The sequence below is a fragment of the Silene latifolia genome, chromosome 2, assembly GCF_048544455.1.
Source record: "Silene latifolia isolate original U9 population chromosome 2, ASM4854445v1, whole genome shotgun sequence".
Lineage (NCBI taxonomy): Eukaryota > Viridiplantae > Streptophyta > Magnoliopsida > Caryophyllales > Caryophyllaceae > Silene > Silene latifolia.
This window is the reverse complement of record NC_133527.1, coordinates 31,582,989-31,600,849: the sequence shown is the minus strand read 5'-3', so window position 1 is coordinate 31,600,849 and position 17,861 is coordinate 31,582,989. Positions and strand designations below refer to the sequence as shown.

Genomic DNA, 17,861 nt, shown 5'->3' with positions numbered 1-17,861 from the left:
GGAATATGTTCTTCCACTATCGTAGTGTTATAGTATATGTAACGTACCAAATAAACCTTCATCCGAACTTTGTTGGATTTCACTTTGGTTTTATAGTATATAGACTATAGTATATGTAACGACTCTAATTTTACATGACATTATGATTTAACTCAGCATTTGAATAAAGGACATGTATGATTAGATCCACGTATGCGTATAAGTTTAAAATTCTTCAAATCATATAAACCAGATTTGAAATTTTCTCTTAGCTTATGTATATTGGTCGAGCCGAGCCCAATTTAAGACAAGCATGATACATGAGATTAATTCATCAACAAATGATTTATATATATTCTAAAAAATAAGGTCAGTTGAAACCATACGTAGCCGGTGTACTACTGAATTATAAACGGTACGGTATGAAACAATTAGTCTCCCTTGTGACGGGTTATCATTTGTGCCGGATATTTTGTGAGATAAAATGGTAACAAAATGGGTTAGTGGAGAAAGAGGACCACATGAATAGTGATGCAGAGAAAGAAAAAGTGGGTACTTTGTGAGATAAAATGGTATCCGTCTCTTGTTTGTGACGGATAGGTGCCACACAAACAAGAATTTGTGGGTATGAAATTATAGGTTGGCCCATATAGATAGGTTTACAGTTTTCAACTTCCGTGTAGGTTAAACTCTCTCTCATCAAAATTTCGTTCTCGCCAACTCTCTCATCAAATTCTCAATTTGGTTCTCAAAATCATTACCTAATTAATTGCAAATTACTGTGGTAAGTTTTCTCCTGATTTTCTTTGTAATTTTTTAATTTATCAATTCAATTATTCCTAAATGTTAAAACCCTAATTTAATCGTGTTTTTTTAAGTTTTTGAAAGGTATCGTGTGCGAGATTTTGTGATCATATCTGTTCTAAAAAGACTATATTATCTCATTTCCAAATATTTGATGGTATTTACCGTGATCGCTGATTTTTGATTGAAGTCTGCTTAATTTTTAGCTCTGCTGATTCTAATTTAAGGTTTCAATTCAATTTCTTTTGTCTCTTTGTAATTTTTTGATTCGTCGATTAAATTAGTTGAATTCGTAATGATGAATGAATTTGTGTTCCAAGTATTTGATGATATTTACTGTGTGATTCACTTTAATTTTTAATTTAAGGTTTGATTATTGTGATTCGTGGATTAAATTAGTTGAATTTAGGGTTTGATTATTGTGATTCACGATTGTATTTGTTATCCCTTACTTGTATTTGTTTATTTAATGTTCCTTTGCATTAAATTACCATCTTCATTTGCTTCTATTTCAATGTTTTTACCTTGTTGTTAATTGTCAAATCTACGATTTTGCTGTTGATGTTAGGATTATGGCTGGGGATGATGATGTGTGCAGCCTCAAAGAAATTCCAATCGAAAATGAGTTATGGTTGACTTATCTGAACACGCCTGGGACCTACCTCCCTCAAACTGTTGGTGCACCTGCTTGTGAGCTATTTTCTGTGGGAGTCTGCCGCAATTCCAAGTATTTTCAGCAGCATGATGTGTTTCAGATTTATGGTACTATTACTCTATATGATGTAGATGGCACTTCGTATGAACTCTATTGTCGAGCCTTTGGTGATTCCCAGACTTTAACTCCCGAACACAATCTCTTATCTCTGGATATGTCTGTCGATTGTCTTATTTCCACTACTTGGTCGCATATGGTTTTGAATCTTATGGATAAAGCTGATGATGCTGTCGTTGTCAAACAATGTCTGAATTTTGATAAACTGACTGATATTAATCAATGCAACAAAGTAGAACTAGCTGATAATTCTGTTTTTGTCACTTATGCTGCCTTCCGTGCTGCGGTTGTGGCTATTCTTAAAATCACGCTTATCAAGACAAATGATAGTTCTCCTGTTAATCTATCTGGAAAAATTATTGCTCGTTGTGGGAACACATATGGTCACAAGTATCCCGGGATAGTGCTTCTTAACAGTCCGTCCTTCGAGGCAATTTCCAATGTTCCTATTCTGCTATCTAGAGATGTGGTGGTTGTGCCTGCACATTCGTTTCTTAGAATTGATCTTCACCTATCTCAACTTGATCCACACCAACAAGAAGATATTACTTGTCAGGCAGACTTCCTTGCGAAACATCTCTCTAACCACAATGATGATATTGTAACTAAAGATTTTGTTGTCCGTTTTAAAGTGCATTGGCGTCACCCATATGCACTGAAGGACAATTCTAGGCAGCTGTTTGAACACCACAAGGTCGTGTGCCTTCCCGCTTCACTTGTTTTTTTTTTTGGCTTTCTCGTGTCAATTTCTTTATGTAATCCTATTAATGAGTTTCTTTGCTTATCGATTCAGATATCCAATGTTCCACAAAGACACCCCTTTCGTCGGTAGGTAACTCTTTATTGTGTTCACATTTATTGTTTTGATTTTACAATTATTTTCCATTTGGTGGTGTTAGTATGTCCTTTTGACTCTACTTTTTTGTTCGCAGGGAGTCGGCTTATTCACTACTGGACGTGTATGGAGTTATGATTCATCACGATACTGATAGTGAGTTAAAAATCTGCGGAACAATGAAAATTTGTGACAATTTCACAAAGTTTATATTATTTGACAGAAATGAGATGAATCCTGTCAAAATTTCTCGAAATGATGGAACCATTCCTATTGTTGTCCAAAGACGTTGTTTTAATATGTCCCCCGACTATTTGTATATGGCACTAATGCTTAAGGATGTTGAAGGTCAGGTATTGATTGAGGGAGAAATTTTTTGGAATGAGAGCCATGTTAAGAAGCCGATGTCTTGGTATGATAAGCGTATTTGCTCCGTCATTCGTGGTGTGCGTGGCTATGCAGAGGTGTTTTATACAATATTTTCCAAGGCAGAGCAGGCTCAAGTTACAATTACATTCTGTGGTGAATATGGATATGTGGGTATGGGTTTTATTTATTGTGTTGATGGCAGTGTTGTTGCTAGGCATAGTAATGAGACATACTTGACCGAACATGACAAAACATATTATCAGAGTGTCCTTTTTCGGGGTAATTCTTCAAACGTCCAATCAGGTTTTACTTTACCACTCTCAAAATCTGTTGTTGCTGTGCCAATTGGTGCGTCCTTAACGATTGCTGTTGACTTGTATGTAAAACCGCTGTCTCTTGGACATTCGCAAGAACATTTGGAATCAGAGGTTTCTTTTAATTTGGGTTCTAAGATTCTGCAGATCATTAAACACGAAAGATGTAGTATTTTAGTGTCTGTAGAGTGGAGTGATCTTGATAAATTAATTTACGAGGAAATAAAGGATGCTTATGAGGAGGGTTTCTAAATTTCTGTTTACGGAGTTTTTAACTTATGTATTGACGTATTGTAAGCTTTGCTAATAAGCGAACTAATGTTTGAATTATATTTGTATTCTAGATTATCAATGGTTATCCTTTGTGATTTTAAGTTTATATACTTCTTAATGTGTGTTTGTTTGATTAATATTAGCTCTCTCTTTTGGAAGCAAATTTACTCACTCCTACTAAACACTTAATTTATGTATGGAGTAATATCACCTATAACACTCATTCGACAATTTATGTATGGAGTAATGTAACCAAGAGTGTTATGTTTAAAACTGAGATGTTTATGGTCAATACTGAGATGTTTAAGTACAAAACGACGTTTACTTTAGAAACTTAATGTTCTTATATTGGCCTTGTTGCATAGCTATGTAACTGATAGTGTTAGAGTAAAATCTGATATTGTTATTGTAAAAACTAATGTAAATAAATTTTCAGTGACAACCTATATGAAAAGTTTTAAAACTCGATGTTTTTAAAAATTTACAGTGACAACCTATATGAGAAGTTTTTATGTTTTTATTGTAAGAACTTTGACTTTTACTTTAGAAACTGAATGTTCTTATCTTGGTCTCGTAACATGGCTAAGTAACTGATACTATTATTTTCAAAACTGAGATTTTTATGGTCAAAACTAATATTGGCGTCATACTAAGTAGTTGTTAGTTTTATGTACAAAACAGATATTTTTATGTTATAAACTGAACTTATGTATATAAGGAAATCTAATGTTATGTTCAAAACTGAGATGTTTAAGTACAAAACTAGTCCTTTTATTTTTATTAAGAAAACTGTAACCTTTTGCTTTAGAAACTTAATGTTTTTATATTGGCCTAATAGTTTTATGTTCAAAACTGAGATTTTTATGGTCAAAACTAATTTTGGCTTCCTACTAAGAACTTGATAGTTTTATGTACAAAACAGATGTTTTTATGTTATCAACTGAACTAATGTTTATGAGCAAAACTAATGTTATGTTCAAAAATGTAGTTTTATGTACAAAACAGATGTTTTTATGTTATCAACTGAACTAATGTTTATGAGCAAAACTAATGTTATGTTCAAAACTGAGAGATTTATTGAGAAATCTGTAACTTTTACTTTTATTGAGAAAACTATAATTTTTATTTTAGAAACTTAATGTTCTTATATTGGCGTTGACAACCTATATGAGAAGTGTTAAAATTTTTATTATAAAAACTGTAGCTTTTGCTTTAGAAACTTAATGTTTTTATATTAGCCTTGTTACATAGATATGTAACTGATAGTGTTATGATCAAAATTGAGACTTTTGTGGTCAAAACTAATGTAAATTAATTTACATTGGAACCATGGGGACGTCATTGTATTTGGCACGTCATATAGTAGTAACGGATATAGGTTACTCTGTGCACTTTTTGTTGGGGTGATTAATTATTGCTTCTACGTCATGTTCGGGTGTGCATTCATTACCGATGAAAAAACATATACATTTGTGTGGCTCTTGGAGACATTTAAGGAGGCGATGAGTAATAAATCCCCGGGCATTATTTTAGCAGAGCGTGACTTCGCTATTGCCAATGCAATACGACAAGTACGTCAATTGTGCATAATGTTATGTTAAATAAGTTCGGTTTCAATTACTACGTATGCAATATAACCTTTGCTATTTATATTGTTACTTGTTATCGTGTTTACTGACTATTCCCGCAATCAAAGCATCAATTTTTTCAATTTCTTGACAACCGCACGGAAGAGAACATGGAAAACTGAAGAGGAGTTCTTGTTTGGAAGAAGTGCTCAACATAGTGAAGTTGTAGGTGTGTTAACTCTGAGCATAACTGGAGAAAGACGGTTCGGAAACATCACAACAAGATATCAATTCAATAATAGTTTTTTTCTTAAATTTTTTGTAGTTTTCAGACTTGTTTTAGTTTGGATTATGTATGCCAATTGGATTGCAATAATAGTGTTTTATTTTTTAATATTTTCAGTAACGTTTAATTTTTGTTATACTGTATCCTTGTACATACATAAACTTTCGTGGTTGGTGCTCCATAATACGAAATAATTTTATTTACAAAAGAAAAATATAAAATAATGAAGAAAAGTGGATATTTTAAGTCTGAAACTCGTGACGAGGTGTATGAATTTTTCATACACGACCAATCATGTACCAAAAAAAACATTTGTGTTAAAATTTACTTTACTTTAGAAAGCTACTAAAAACATTCAATAAGTCTTCCTTGTAACGGGTATATTTGTCACAAACATGTAAAGGGCAAGTATTACCCATTTGGGTAGATAATATCTAACCAAGTGATTTTTATTTGACCTGTCACAAGCTTGTGACGGATATCGTCCGTCACAAATGAGAATTGGAAAACACTCATTTGTGAAAAACATTATACGACACGTATTTTGACACATTGTATTGATGTTTGTAGAATAAAATTACCAAAAGCCATATGTGAAGTACATAATAACTATCCCACCTGTGACATTTTATACCACATAACCCAATTTCTCGATTTAAAAGGGAAAAAACACCAAATAGTCAATAGTTAACTTCCCCTTATGTAGAATAGGGGGAAATTGGAGATGTATGTCATTTGACAATACAAGGAAACCAGTTTTCTTCAACATACAAGTGAGGAATCAGATAAGTGAAGAAGCCATTTGAGACTAGTACATTGAGTTGGGGTTCTGTTGTACCCATTTCTTGAACCTCGTTGTTCAAAGCATTGTCCTCATTTTCAACCAAGGATGACCAAGTATTGGATTTGTTCAACATCTGATTTATGACATCATCCATCAAGGCTTGCCAATTAGGATTTTCCATTATACGTTGGGTTTGTGATATGACATCCTCTTGGGAAAGACAAACAAGCTTCACAACAGAATGCTGTTTTTCTACTAACTCTTTTGTAGCCAACCTCTTGACATGCTCTGTGAACATCAACTCCATGTCCCTCTTAAAAATCTGACATGACTCATCAGAATGCTGCAATTACATTAAAATATATCATGATACTAATAAAAGAAAAAACATATTGTCGGATTAATAACTTATAATCATCAGTTTACATCTATAATACTATTCAATATCCAAACTTAAAAAAAATGAAACGTTATCTGAACTAATGACACGGAACATGATGTACTCACATGTGTAGATCACGACTTGATTTCAAGATTAGACGGCAGATTGTCAGGTATACTATAGTAGATAAACTTTGACGTATCATCAACTTCAATACATGGCTTGTTCATATTATCTTGTAGAGATATATCTTGTGGGCGGTAGACCCTCCATTTCCAGACCAACGGTGTCGACTACATCTAAAGTTTGAGGCGTACTTGCCCAGTGCGTATACACTTTGCAAATGGAAAATGTTGTTGTGTTTATGATGCCTTGACCATACCCTGCTTGGAACTCAGTTTTAATTCTTTTCTTCACCTTGTCATCAGCCCAATTCTGAACAAGTGGAGTCTTCAGTGGTGCTAGTATGCCCTGAAAGGATTCGGTGAAGATAAGCTAGTAACAACACCAACACACAACCATTGACAGCAGTTTGAGAAGGATTCTCAAAATATAATATCTCCGTACTGATGTACATAGTCTATCCAAAATAAAGGAGCACCAATCCAATCGAGGCAACTGAGACACGTCTTCTAAGACTTTAAAAAGTGACTTGTCCACTTTTCGTTCAGAATTCGGCGATAAGAAGCTTGAAACAGAAAATAAGATAAACAAACACTAAAGACATCACCACCATTCTCGTGCTCACTAAAGGCGTTAACAACCTTATCCAAAGTAATGTCTTCTTCCTTTGACGCCTTAAGCACATCCATCCATTTTTTAACTAAAGAAGGATCTTTAGTTTTCCCTTTTTCATGATGTGTAACCGCGTCTATTTTTTTGTCAGATATATTGGAATTCCAAAAATGTCATGAACATCGTCAGGCGTAATATAGTACATGTTACCATTTCCCAAATTTTGAAGTCTGTTATGCGGGTTAAAGTTCTGGACTAGCCAAGGAACGATGCCTAAAGGAAGGGTCTTCATTTTTATCATCAACAACCCGCCGAAACTCAAATCTTTGACATCCTCAATTTGACGACTAGTAAGATCCTTCACTCCCATTTGGAAATAATTTGGATTACACTTGGTAGCATAGTTTTCCGTACATTAGAAAAAAAAAAACAATAAAAAATGATCTTATAATAAGTCAAAATATTAAATATTGAAACTGTTGGTATAAGGAATCAATAGGAATCCAAAGAAAAACCTAACTTTTATACTAGGTAGATGTGCTTTGTATTTATAGTACTCTGTATATGAGGAGTCACGTAAATTCCTTACCTCAACAATGACAAAAGCAAACGAGAGACCAAATATATGGCATAGCATATAAAAAACTCGCTGAAAAGCAAGTCAGAAAGATGGACGTTGCTAGCTGGAAGAAGCATACCCTTAAACCATCCCTAAGCAGTGGTCGCGTTAATTAGGTCGCGACCCGATTTTACTCTTAATCCCACCTTATTAACCTTGACCCATTTTCACCCTCCCAAGCAGAAGGTCGCGACCTAGGTCATCAACCCAATCATTTTCCACCTTCCAATCCTTTTTGTTTTGTTTACAACCAATAATAAAGTGACACCTATTGGGTCACAAATTGACCCAATAAGGTCAAGAGCAACCAAAGAGGTCACAAATTGACCTTTTTCACCAAAAGGTCACGTTAATTTGCAAAGAGGCCACACTAATCTCGTACTTAATTGTTGATTAAGGCGACCCAACAAGGTCACGACCTCCCTCGTGACCTTGCTTGGGGATGGTCTTAGCCGGCCAAACTCAGAGTCATAGTCATATTCAGTACGGAGTATTTGTTATTTTAAAAGTACATTTACCTCATATTGTGAAATAAGAATTGTTTGATTTACTTTAGCTCGAAAAGTTCGAAAAGTTAAGCTTTGGTCGATTCGGTTCAACTTCTATATATTCTCATTTAGCAAAATTAAGTTCAAAAACGGAACAATAGAGTATTATTACATCATAATCATACGACATAGAGTATAAAACACTTGAAATTGACAAAGAACTCCTAACTAGGATAACTTTAGACCGTCAACTAACAAATTTGTATAGATTATAAAACAAAAAACATTTACACTTATTTTCATGACAACTTTCACGAAAAAAAATTAAGAAAAAAAAGTAACATATAGACTTCGAAAAATGCGGTCAAAGTGTCGTCTTAGAGACCGCAATAAAGCAAATGTCATGAAAATAGATTTGTGGAGGGAGTATTTGTGATCATATTTGAGTTGTCGGACGTCACTAGAAATTGATAATTGATCAAGCACTTTGTTTAGAGATAAGCTACATCTAAATTATCAAAGTTAATAATAGATGAAATAACTTGTTATGAGATTAAGGCCAGTCAGTTTTTTTTTCCATGCTAATTTGATTGTAGGTTTACACGGCTACAAATGTTTTTTTTTTTTTTAAATGGTGTCTTATGTTCTTCGTACGGAGAAACATTCCTTTAGATGGAAACTTCATAGAAAAAAAATATTTAATTACTATATCATCTTTTAGTCAAATTAAAAACAATAAGTCTCTCTTGACGAGTCAAGTATCACCTATATGGGTTGATAAGGCAAAAAGTAGAGTGCTTAGGGAGTCACAAATGATTTGTCTTTATCCACTTATGTGAGTTTTATTTGATCTGTCACAAGCTTGTGACGATATTGTCCGTCACAAATGAGAATTTGTGAATTAAAAATACGTTAGTCTATTATTACGGTATTTTTTCAAATTTGGAATCTCTCACATCGCTCAAAAACGTACTTGAAAAGTTTGTTTCTTTTTAATCGCTCGAGAAAGAAAGAGCAAAAGTATTCAATTAGTTTGATGACAATTATATTGCTAATTAAGTTAGTATAAATATCACCGGATACTTTATTCTATATTCTATGGGCCTTTTGAATTATTTCATCATATGAAGAATAACGGACAGACTGAGGGACATATGGCAATTAAGCTCGATATGGCGAAAACTTATGATAGGATGGAGTGGATTTTTCTGCGACAGGTGCTGATGACGATGGGATTTGACCGAGCTTGGATACAACGGGTGATGGACTGCGTTTCAACAGTTACTTTTTCGGTCCTTATCAACGGAACTCCATCTGACGAGTTTCGGCCGACTAGGGGATTACGCCAGTGGGACCATTGTCCCCATATCTTTTCCTTTTATGTGCGGAAGCGTTATCTAATTTAATACGACGAGCAGTGGAGAGTAATGTGTTACATGGGACACGACTTGCTAATTCGGCCCCAGTTGTTTCACATCTTCTTTTTGCAGACGATAGTATCTTTTTCACTCGAGCTACTATCGAGAATGCTGAGGTTGTTAATAATATTTTGAGAAGATATGAGAGTGCCTCGGGTCAACTTGTGAGTCTTGATAAGATGACTGTCTCGTTTAGTAAGGGAGTGGATAGGGGACGGCGTAATGCAGTGGCTGCGGTGCTAGGTGTAGTGCAGGTCGAAGAGCAAGCTCGGTATTTGGGCTTACCCACGGTGATTGGGCGATCGAAAAAAGTTATTACGGATATTATTCGTGTAATACCCCGTAATTATAAAGGTTGATAAGTGAATAATTTATGTAATTCAAATAATTTATTAATTAGTAATAATCGTATAATAATTGCAATAAGACGGAATAATATAATAAAATCATGAATGGGTCGGGAATAGTTAATTGGGCCATGTAAATGCTTTGGATTGTGTGCTCGGATAACAATAATAATAATGATAATTATAGTAGTATGTGTAATTGTATAATAACAATAATAATAATAATAATAATAATAATAATAGTTGCCTTAAAAGACGGATTTCCTAAATTGAGAAGGGATTAGCTTAACTTGTCTTATAAAAGTGAAAATATTACATCTAAATTGTCATAATAAAATCTGGAATTTGAAGAGAGAATTGGGGATCTAGGGAAGCGTGACAAGAGACTCAAAATCAACAATTAACTCGAGGTGACGGTTGTGAAGAATTACAATCGGATCGGATTGCTTTATTTATTGGATTGCTTGAGCTACGTAATTGGAATTGCTTGCTTATCAGGTAGGGATAAATCCTACTCAAATTTTACTCGATAACGTTTGTTGGATGATTTATATTAAAGTGAATTTATCATATGAGAATTGTGTTGGTTGATATCATTGAAATTGTTGGAGGGGAGAATTATATTGTAAATGTTGGTTGGATTAGTTATGATGGAGTTACTGTTATTGCATCGGTTATTCGATTTATCTTCGCGGACATCCCTTCGTGGTGATGTAGATTATTATTGCGGTTATTTTGCGGACGTCATGGTAAGAGCCTTCGGGTGACGTATTTCGATTTATTCGCGGACGATATTTTATCTTATTTACTCGAGGCGGGCCCAGTTGGTCTCGGGTCATCCGTGGATATTAATCAACTATATGTTGAGGCAGACATTACCTTATGGTAATGTAGTGTGTGTTTACTCACCTTCGGGTTGAGGCTTGCCCGGTCGGGATTGGCGGGATGATTAGTGTAATGAGTAAGTAAAAGAAAGGAGCACGTTGTCAGGGAGTTGTGCAATGAAAAAGGAAATTGGATTATTTATCGTATGTTTTTGTTGTTAGTATTTATTCCTACTCAACCTCGCGGTTGACTGTGTATTCGTGAACACCTGCGGTGAACCGTTTTCTGGGGAGCAGATTTGACAGGTACTACAAATATTTTGAGTTATTGTTGTGTTACCTTGTGATAAGATTGACGTGATTGATAATCGTAAAATGCTTAATTGTATTGGATGGTGCTTACTGATGAGGATGTTATAAGTGTTGTTGTAGTAGTTATAGGCGAACTTCGGGACGAAGTTCATTTTAAGGGGGGAAGACTGTAATACCCCGTAATTATAAAGGTTGATAAGTGAATAATTTATGTAATTCAAATAAATAATTAATTAGTAATAATCGTATAATAATTGCAATAAGACGGAATTATATAATAAAATAATGAATGGGTCGGGAATAGTTAATTGGGCCATGTAAATGCTTTGGATTATGTGCTCGGGTAACAATAATAATAATGATAATTTTAGTAGTATGTGTAATTGTATAATAATAATAATAATAATAATAATAATAATAATAATAATAATAATAATAATAATAGAAATAGAAATACTTGCCTTAAAAGACGGATTTCCTAAATTAAGAAGGGATTAGCTTAACTTGTCTTATAAAAGTGAAAATATTACATCTAAATTGTCATAATAAAATATGGAATTTGAAGAGAGAATTGGGGATCTAGGGAAGCGTGACAAGAGACTCAAAATCAACAATTAACTCGAGGTGACGGTTGTGAAGAATTACAATCGGATCGGATTGCTTTATTTATTGGATTGCTTGAGCTACGTAATTGGAATTGCTTGCTTATCAGGTAGGGATAAATCCTACTCAAATTTTACTCGATAATGTTTGTTGGAAGATTTATATTAAAGTGAATTGATCATATGAGAATTGTGCTGGTTGATATCATTGAAATTGTTGGAGGGGAGAATTATATTGTAAATGTTGGTTGGATTAGTTATGATGGAGTTACTGCTATTGCATCGGTTATTCGATTTAATCTTGCGAGGCATCCCTTCGTGGTGATGTAGATTATTATTGCGGTTATATTGGCGACGTCATGGTAAGAGCCTTCGGGTGACTTATTTCGATTTATTACGCGAGACGATATTTTATCGTATTTACTCGAGGCAGGCCCAGTTGGTCTGCAGGCCATCTGGTGGATATTAATCAACTATATGTTGAGGCGGACATTACCTTATGGTAATGTAGTGTGTGTGTTTACTCACTTTCGGGTTGAGGTCGCCCGGCCGGGGATTGGCGGGATGATTAGTGTAACGAGTAAGTAAAAGAAAGGAGCACGTTGTTAGGGGGTTGTGCAATGAAAAAGGAAATTGGATTATTTATCGTATGTTTTTGTTGTTAGTATTTATTCCTACTTAACCTCGCGGTTGACTGTGTATTCGTGAACACCTGTGGTGAACCGTTTTATGGTGAGCAGATTTGACAGGTACTAAAGATTAGCTGACTTGGGAGCTTATGGGAATGCGTGAGGACTTGGACAACCTACCTAGAAGTCTAGACCACATAGAATGTTTTATCACTTTATTTATTTCCGTTGCGAGTTGTAATTATTTTATATTAAGTTTTAGTTTGTAAGTATTGTAATAAACATGTTATTCATTATGCGTGATTTCAATTCTAATGAATGCAAACCCACAATGTAAAAGGAAAGAGATAACCAGTTTGTAGTGACGTGGTATGAGAGACACTGCCTTGAAAACTATATTTACGGTACGACCGTGGTGGCGATCATCAAATGACCGGTAGTTCCCCAAGGATTTACACTACTGCACTCAGGCGCGCCCACTCGAGACTGAGAGAATTGGAAAGAAAGAATTTATCTTTACCCAGAAATTATGGAGAAGAGAGGAGGAGAATGTGTTGTGTGTTTCTGGAGTGGAAAAGCAGGTCCTATTTATAGGAGAATTAGAGCAAGTGAGGAGCCAAAAAACGTCTCATTCCAAAACAAACACGCATCTGTGGCCCAAAAAGATAGGCACAGCCCGTCGCAGGCGATTGCCAAATCCCAATCCCAAATCCTAAATCCGAATCTGAATCTGAATCCGAATCGGGTCGGGCACGGGCGTGCGCGCGTGTGCGAGCTGAATTAAGCACCTCGCAAGGCTTCCACAAAAGCCTCCCATGACCCACTAGTGATATGGTAATGTATAGTATGTTATATAAACACATGATAACAACTACATTCTAACAATGTGGGATAAATTGGAAAAACTACTAAAGGCATAACAAGCCCCTATTTCCAACAATCCCCTACTAGGGGTGACAGAGACATAGAAAGAAATTCTTGGGTAAAGGAAGGATTGGATACTTAGGTATCAATATATTTCGATTTGAATTGACACTTTAGTGAGATGAGGAAACAACTTACTTACAGCGAGAGAATATCTTGCGATTTGAATTCCTAGCTGAGCTTCGGTCGATACCCCCCACAACACATATCATACCTTCAGAATTGTGATCGTTTCGCGATTTCAAAGTGCAACGCGCTCTCTTTAGAGCATTGCGTTTACCTCGGCACTAATAGATGTGTTCACAAGATTTCTCATAGTCTTTATGATCAACACACCTACGTAGGTGGCTCAAGTGCCTCAATAGCACTTCTTGCATGAGCCATTAAGGACATAAGTCCAACCTTGTGTATGATTCATCAAGTGCGTCTCAAAAGCACCACTAATTAAGGCTATGAATCATATGACGCCATAGGAATAAAACTTAAGGCCTAGTCACTCTTGACTTAAGGACTTAAGCCCCATTCCCCTCGATGTTTCAACGACTAGTCTCCTAGTCAATCCCTTAGTAAAGGGATCAGCCAGACTGCTTTCAGACTTCACATAGTCCAAACCAATTACTCCATTATCAAGGAGTTGTCTAACTGCAGTGTGCCTGATTCGAATGTGTCGTTTCTTCGCATTACAGACACTATTCTTAGCAGCACCAATAGCTGCTTGTGAATCAAAATGTAAGGAGACCGGTGTTTACCGACCTCCCCACACTGGTACATCATATCTGCCAAGAGGTTTTTCAACCAATCAGCCTCGTGTCCTGCCAACTCAAGAGCTATGAACTCCGATTCCATGGTAGAGCATGCAATAGAAGTCTGTTTAGTATACTTCCACGATATAGCACCTCCACCCATGGTGAAGACATAACCACTAGTAAAACATATCTCGTCATTACCTGAAACCCAATTTGCATCACAATATCATTCTAAAACAGCAGGAAAATGTTAGAAAAATTAATCTCATTATTTCGACATATTCATATATGTTACATTTAATTTAGTCATAAAATTAAAACTAGATCTTATGCATGCAAACATGAATAAGAATAAAGAAGAAATCGCTTTCCTTACTTTGAGTTTTAGGATATATGGGCACAAATGAGTTCTCCTACTCACTTGTTCTTGAGCTTTCCTTACAAATGGAAGAACAAGGATTCAAAGATAGAATCCCTCCCAAAGATGAATACCCAAGATAACCTCTTAAAAATTGATATTACTTGATCTAGAAAAATAATAATCTTTACTAAAATCGACCCAAAACTATTGTTTTTATCTCTTGTAATTTCGGACAAGAGAGGATGATTTTGGAGTTTTTATTTCTCTAGTTTTTTTTTTTAAGATGTAGAGAGTTTTTATTTCTTACACTAGAAATAATATGCGAAGTATGAATAATTATTTTTTTTTTTTGAGAGATAAACTCTCTATATGGTCCTTTGAAAACCGGTGGGGAGAGAGGGGAGGAGAGGAGAAGTGAGCCAATGCATGGACAAGTAATTCTTCTCAAGAAAAACTAGGTTTGCATGGCTATAAGCTAGTTATAATCATTATGCTCTCCACTTAATTATTTAACACAATTTAAACATTATACTCCCTCCATTTTTTTCGGCACTTACATAAAATGGATGGTCCATTTTATATTTTGTCATTTGTCAATTGTCACATGTTACATGTTCCATGACATTATGTGTATAAAATGTATTTTTAACAATTAAAAATCAACATATTAATAAAATATGTCACTTATAAAATTAACCTAGTAATTCATAATTACTTGTACCAAAAAGTGTTTCCGAATTATAAACTACAACATTCTGTATTTATAATAATTTATTCATTCCGTTTTAATTGTTTACGTAAACAAAAATTTCATCTAAGTAATAAAACAATTCGATCACTTAGACCGTATCTTATTTAATCAAATTACAATGAGACACGTAAATATTACAACCAAAATCGTCCGTCAATTTTAAGTAATTTAATTAACCCGTATCGACATACGATCAATTAAATAATCATTAAGAGTGTTACCCTTTAGGTATGACCTAAAGGGATCAACTGATCACCACCGTCGCACGACAGTAATGTCAAACTCTAGTCAGCCAATCATTACCGATATGTGTGGACCAGTTGACAGTAAAATATTACTTCCCACATGTATTCTTAAAATGAGACTTAAACATGTGATCATTGAAGGAAAGGTAGATCTTTATACCTAACAACATACTCATATATGTATAATTTAATTTGTCATAAAATTAACTAATGATCTTATGCATGCAAACATAAAACAAAATAAGGAAGAAATAATATTCTTACATTGTATTTTCGGTATATATGGGCACAAAAGAGATCTCCTTCTCTTTTGTTCTTGAGCTTTCCTTAATGGATGAACAAAGACCCAAGTGTAGGATCTCTCCCAAGGAATTATACCCAAAGCTTTCTCTTAATTAAAATCAATATCATTAATACTAGATAATATTAATTTTGTAAGAAAAATTGACCCAAAAATTTGGTCTCTAAAGCCCTTCAATCACACGGTTTGAATGAAGGAGAAGAGAGGATAGTTTTGCTTACTAAAACTTCTTATTTTCAGCATAGTTAGAATGAATGATTACTTAGCATATATATAAGTAAATAGGGGCAAAAGAAGATGAAAGGACATAACTCTTAATCTTCTCCAAGTAGTGTAGAGAAGAGGAAGAGTCATGGTCTTTTTATTTGTCTTCAAAATTTCGGCCATTTAATATGGTGTCCATATTATCTTTGTCAATTTGTCAATATGTTACATGTCACATGTCACATAAAATTGCTATGTATTTTTAACACATTTTAAAAATCAACGTATTAATAAAAATACGTCATACACAAAAATCGACTCAGTAATTCATAATTACTTGTACCAAAATGTTTTACCAATTATAAATCACAACAACTTGTATTTATAATTATTCATTCAATTTCAATTGTTTCCTTAAACAATAATTTCATCTGAGTAAAGATACAATTCGATTACTCAGACCGTATCTCATCTAAATGAGACACGTAAATTTTACTTCCAAAATCGTCCGTCAATTTTCAAGTAATTTAATTAACTCGTAACATTATACGATTAATTAAATAATCAATTAAGAGTGTTGCCCTATAGGTATGACCTAGGGGATCAACTGATCACCACCGTCGCACGACAGTAATGTCAAACTATAGTCAGCCAATCATTACCGATATGTGTGGACCAGTTGACAGTAAAAATACTTCCCAAATGTATTATTTAAAATGAGATTTAATAATGATATTTAAATCATATGATCGCACTATTGTTGAGGACACATTTCCCAACAATCTCCCACTTGTCCTCGACAAGTGTGCGTCACCAAATCTCTTGTCCTATTACTATCTCCCACTCAATGTAAGGTGTCTTTCAGGTCGTACTTGCAAGTGATCATATCGTGAGTGGTTTCCTCGATCTGGAGAATAACTGATTGACCGGATTTATCCACCATGGATATATTCCGAGCGTGGCCACGCATTTCCAGTTCATTACTCCTCGAGTGGCCCTGAGATATTGTTATAACCCTGACAAAGGGGTGGACAATTCCTATCGCACTCATTCCCTTCGACTAGCCACGGGCATCATAACCCAAAATATGCCCATTTGACCCCATTTACGAAGGTCGTAGTAACACAAATCAAAGTTAATCTGAAACTGTGCCATCTTAGGAGAATAGTCTTTAGTCAAAAGAATCGACTCATTTGAATACTATAGCAACTCTCGCCACGACCAGGCTATATAAATTTGCCAGAACTCTATAAGCGGTCATTAGGCCCGACAAAGTGTTCCTAACAGTCTGCCTATGTGATCGACTAGTCATCTCACATGACTCTATGGCACTTGAACTTGCCATTAATCGCATCACACTCTAGTCACTTCGAGACGTCACCTCATACAAGTGACTATGGGCGAATACTATGTTAATCCGTGTTCACTTTAAGGGGGTTCAATTGTCTCTACAACCCGTTTGGATGTAACAAAGTATAATATAAGAGTTTTAAAGTAAAACTCGAACGACAAATGCGATTATCACATATGAATAGTCAATGCCTGATTACTATTTCATGTTCTATAATCTAATTTGATCTTGTACGTAGTTGTTTATTTCAACTCAATTGAAATGACATGACTCATCATGTTTAGCCTTTGAGAAGGCTTTGGTTAGTAGGTTTTATCAACTTCTTGTACCTTACTCAACCTTACTACATACTCGTTTTCCTTTGTAATGTATACATTTGCATTACAAAACTTTCTGAGTACGTGTCGAGATCCAATCAAGACATAGGCCCTCTAGCCTAAGAATAGCTCCCACTTTTTTTTCACAAAGGTGTGGGACTCATCCTTCTTGCACATCTCATGTTGCAAGTGTACTCAATTTCCGTTATAAATATCTCTCATTGTTCTTTATTGCCTAGAACGATTCTAGAAAATCTACTTCTTAATTATCATAGCCATAATGGTCTCTTAACCACTCTAATGTGTTTTGATTATGGTTTT

The 17,861-nt window shown here is 34.8% G+C and overlaps 1 protein-coding gene and 1 long non-coding RNA gene across 2 annotated transcripts; one reads left to right on the top strand and one right to left on the bottom strand.

The window, feature by feature from the left end:
- Window positions 1–664: 664 nt before the first annotated feature.
- LOC141642573 (uncharacterized) lies at window positions 665–3,452 on the top strand. The gene is made up of 4 exons (XM_074451410.1): window positions 665–763; window positions 1,352–2,249; window positions 2,349–2,383; window positions 2,488–3,452. Exons 2-4 carry the CDS (start codon window positions 1,356–1,358, stop codon window positions 3,323–3,325), a joined length of 1,767 nt encoding a protein of 588 aa, XP_074307511.1. The 5' UTR covers window positions 665–763; window positions 1,352–1,355; the 3' UTR covers window positions 3,326–3,452.
- A 2,705-nt stretch (window positions 3,453–6,157) lies between these two features.
- LOC141629106 (uncharacterized) lies at window positions 6,158–7,837 on the bottom strand. Its single transcript, XR_012537228.1, has 2 exons — window positions 6,492–7,837; window positions 6,158–6,327 (listed from the first exon to the last, which is right to left on the bottom strand). It is a non-coding gene; the product is annotated as an uncharacterized LOC141629106 (long non-coding RNA).
- Between the last annotated feature and the right edge of the window lie 10,024 nt (window positions 7,838–17,861).

Coding starts and splice junctions, on each gene's coding strand:
- LOC141642573 (XM_074451410.1), top strand. CDS start 1,356: ATGGCTGGGGATGATGATGTGTGCAGCCTCAAAGAAATTCCAATCGAA. Junction 2,250..2,348: donor AGCTGTTTGAACACCACAAG/GTCGTGTGCCTT, acceptor TTATCGATTCAG/ATATCCAATGTTCCACAAAG. Junction 2,384..2,487: donor CAAAGACACCCCTTTCGTCG/GTAGGTAACTCT, acceptor TTTTGTTCGCAG/GGAGTCGGCTTATTCACTAC.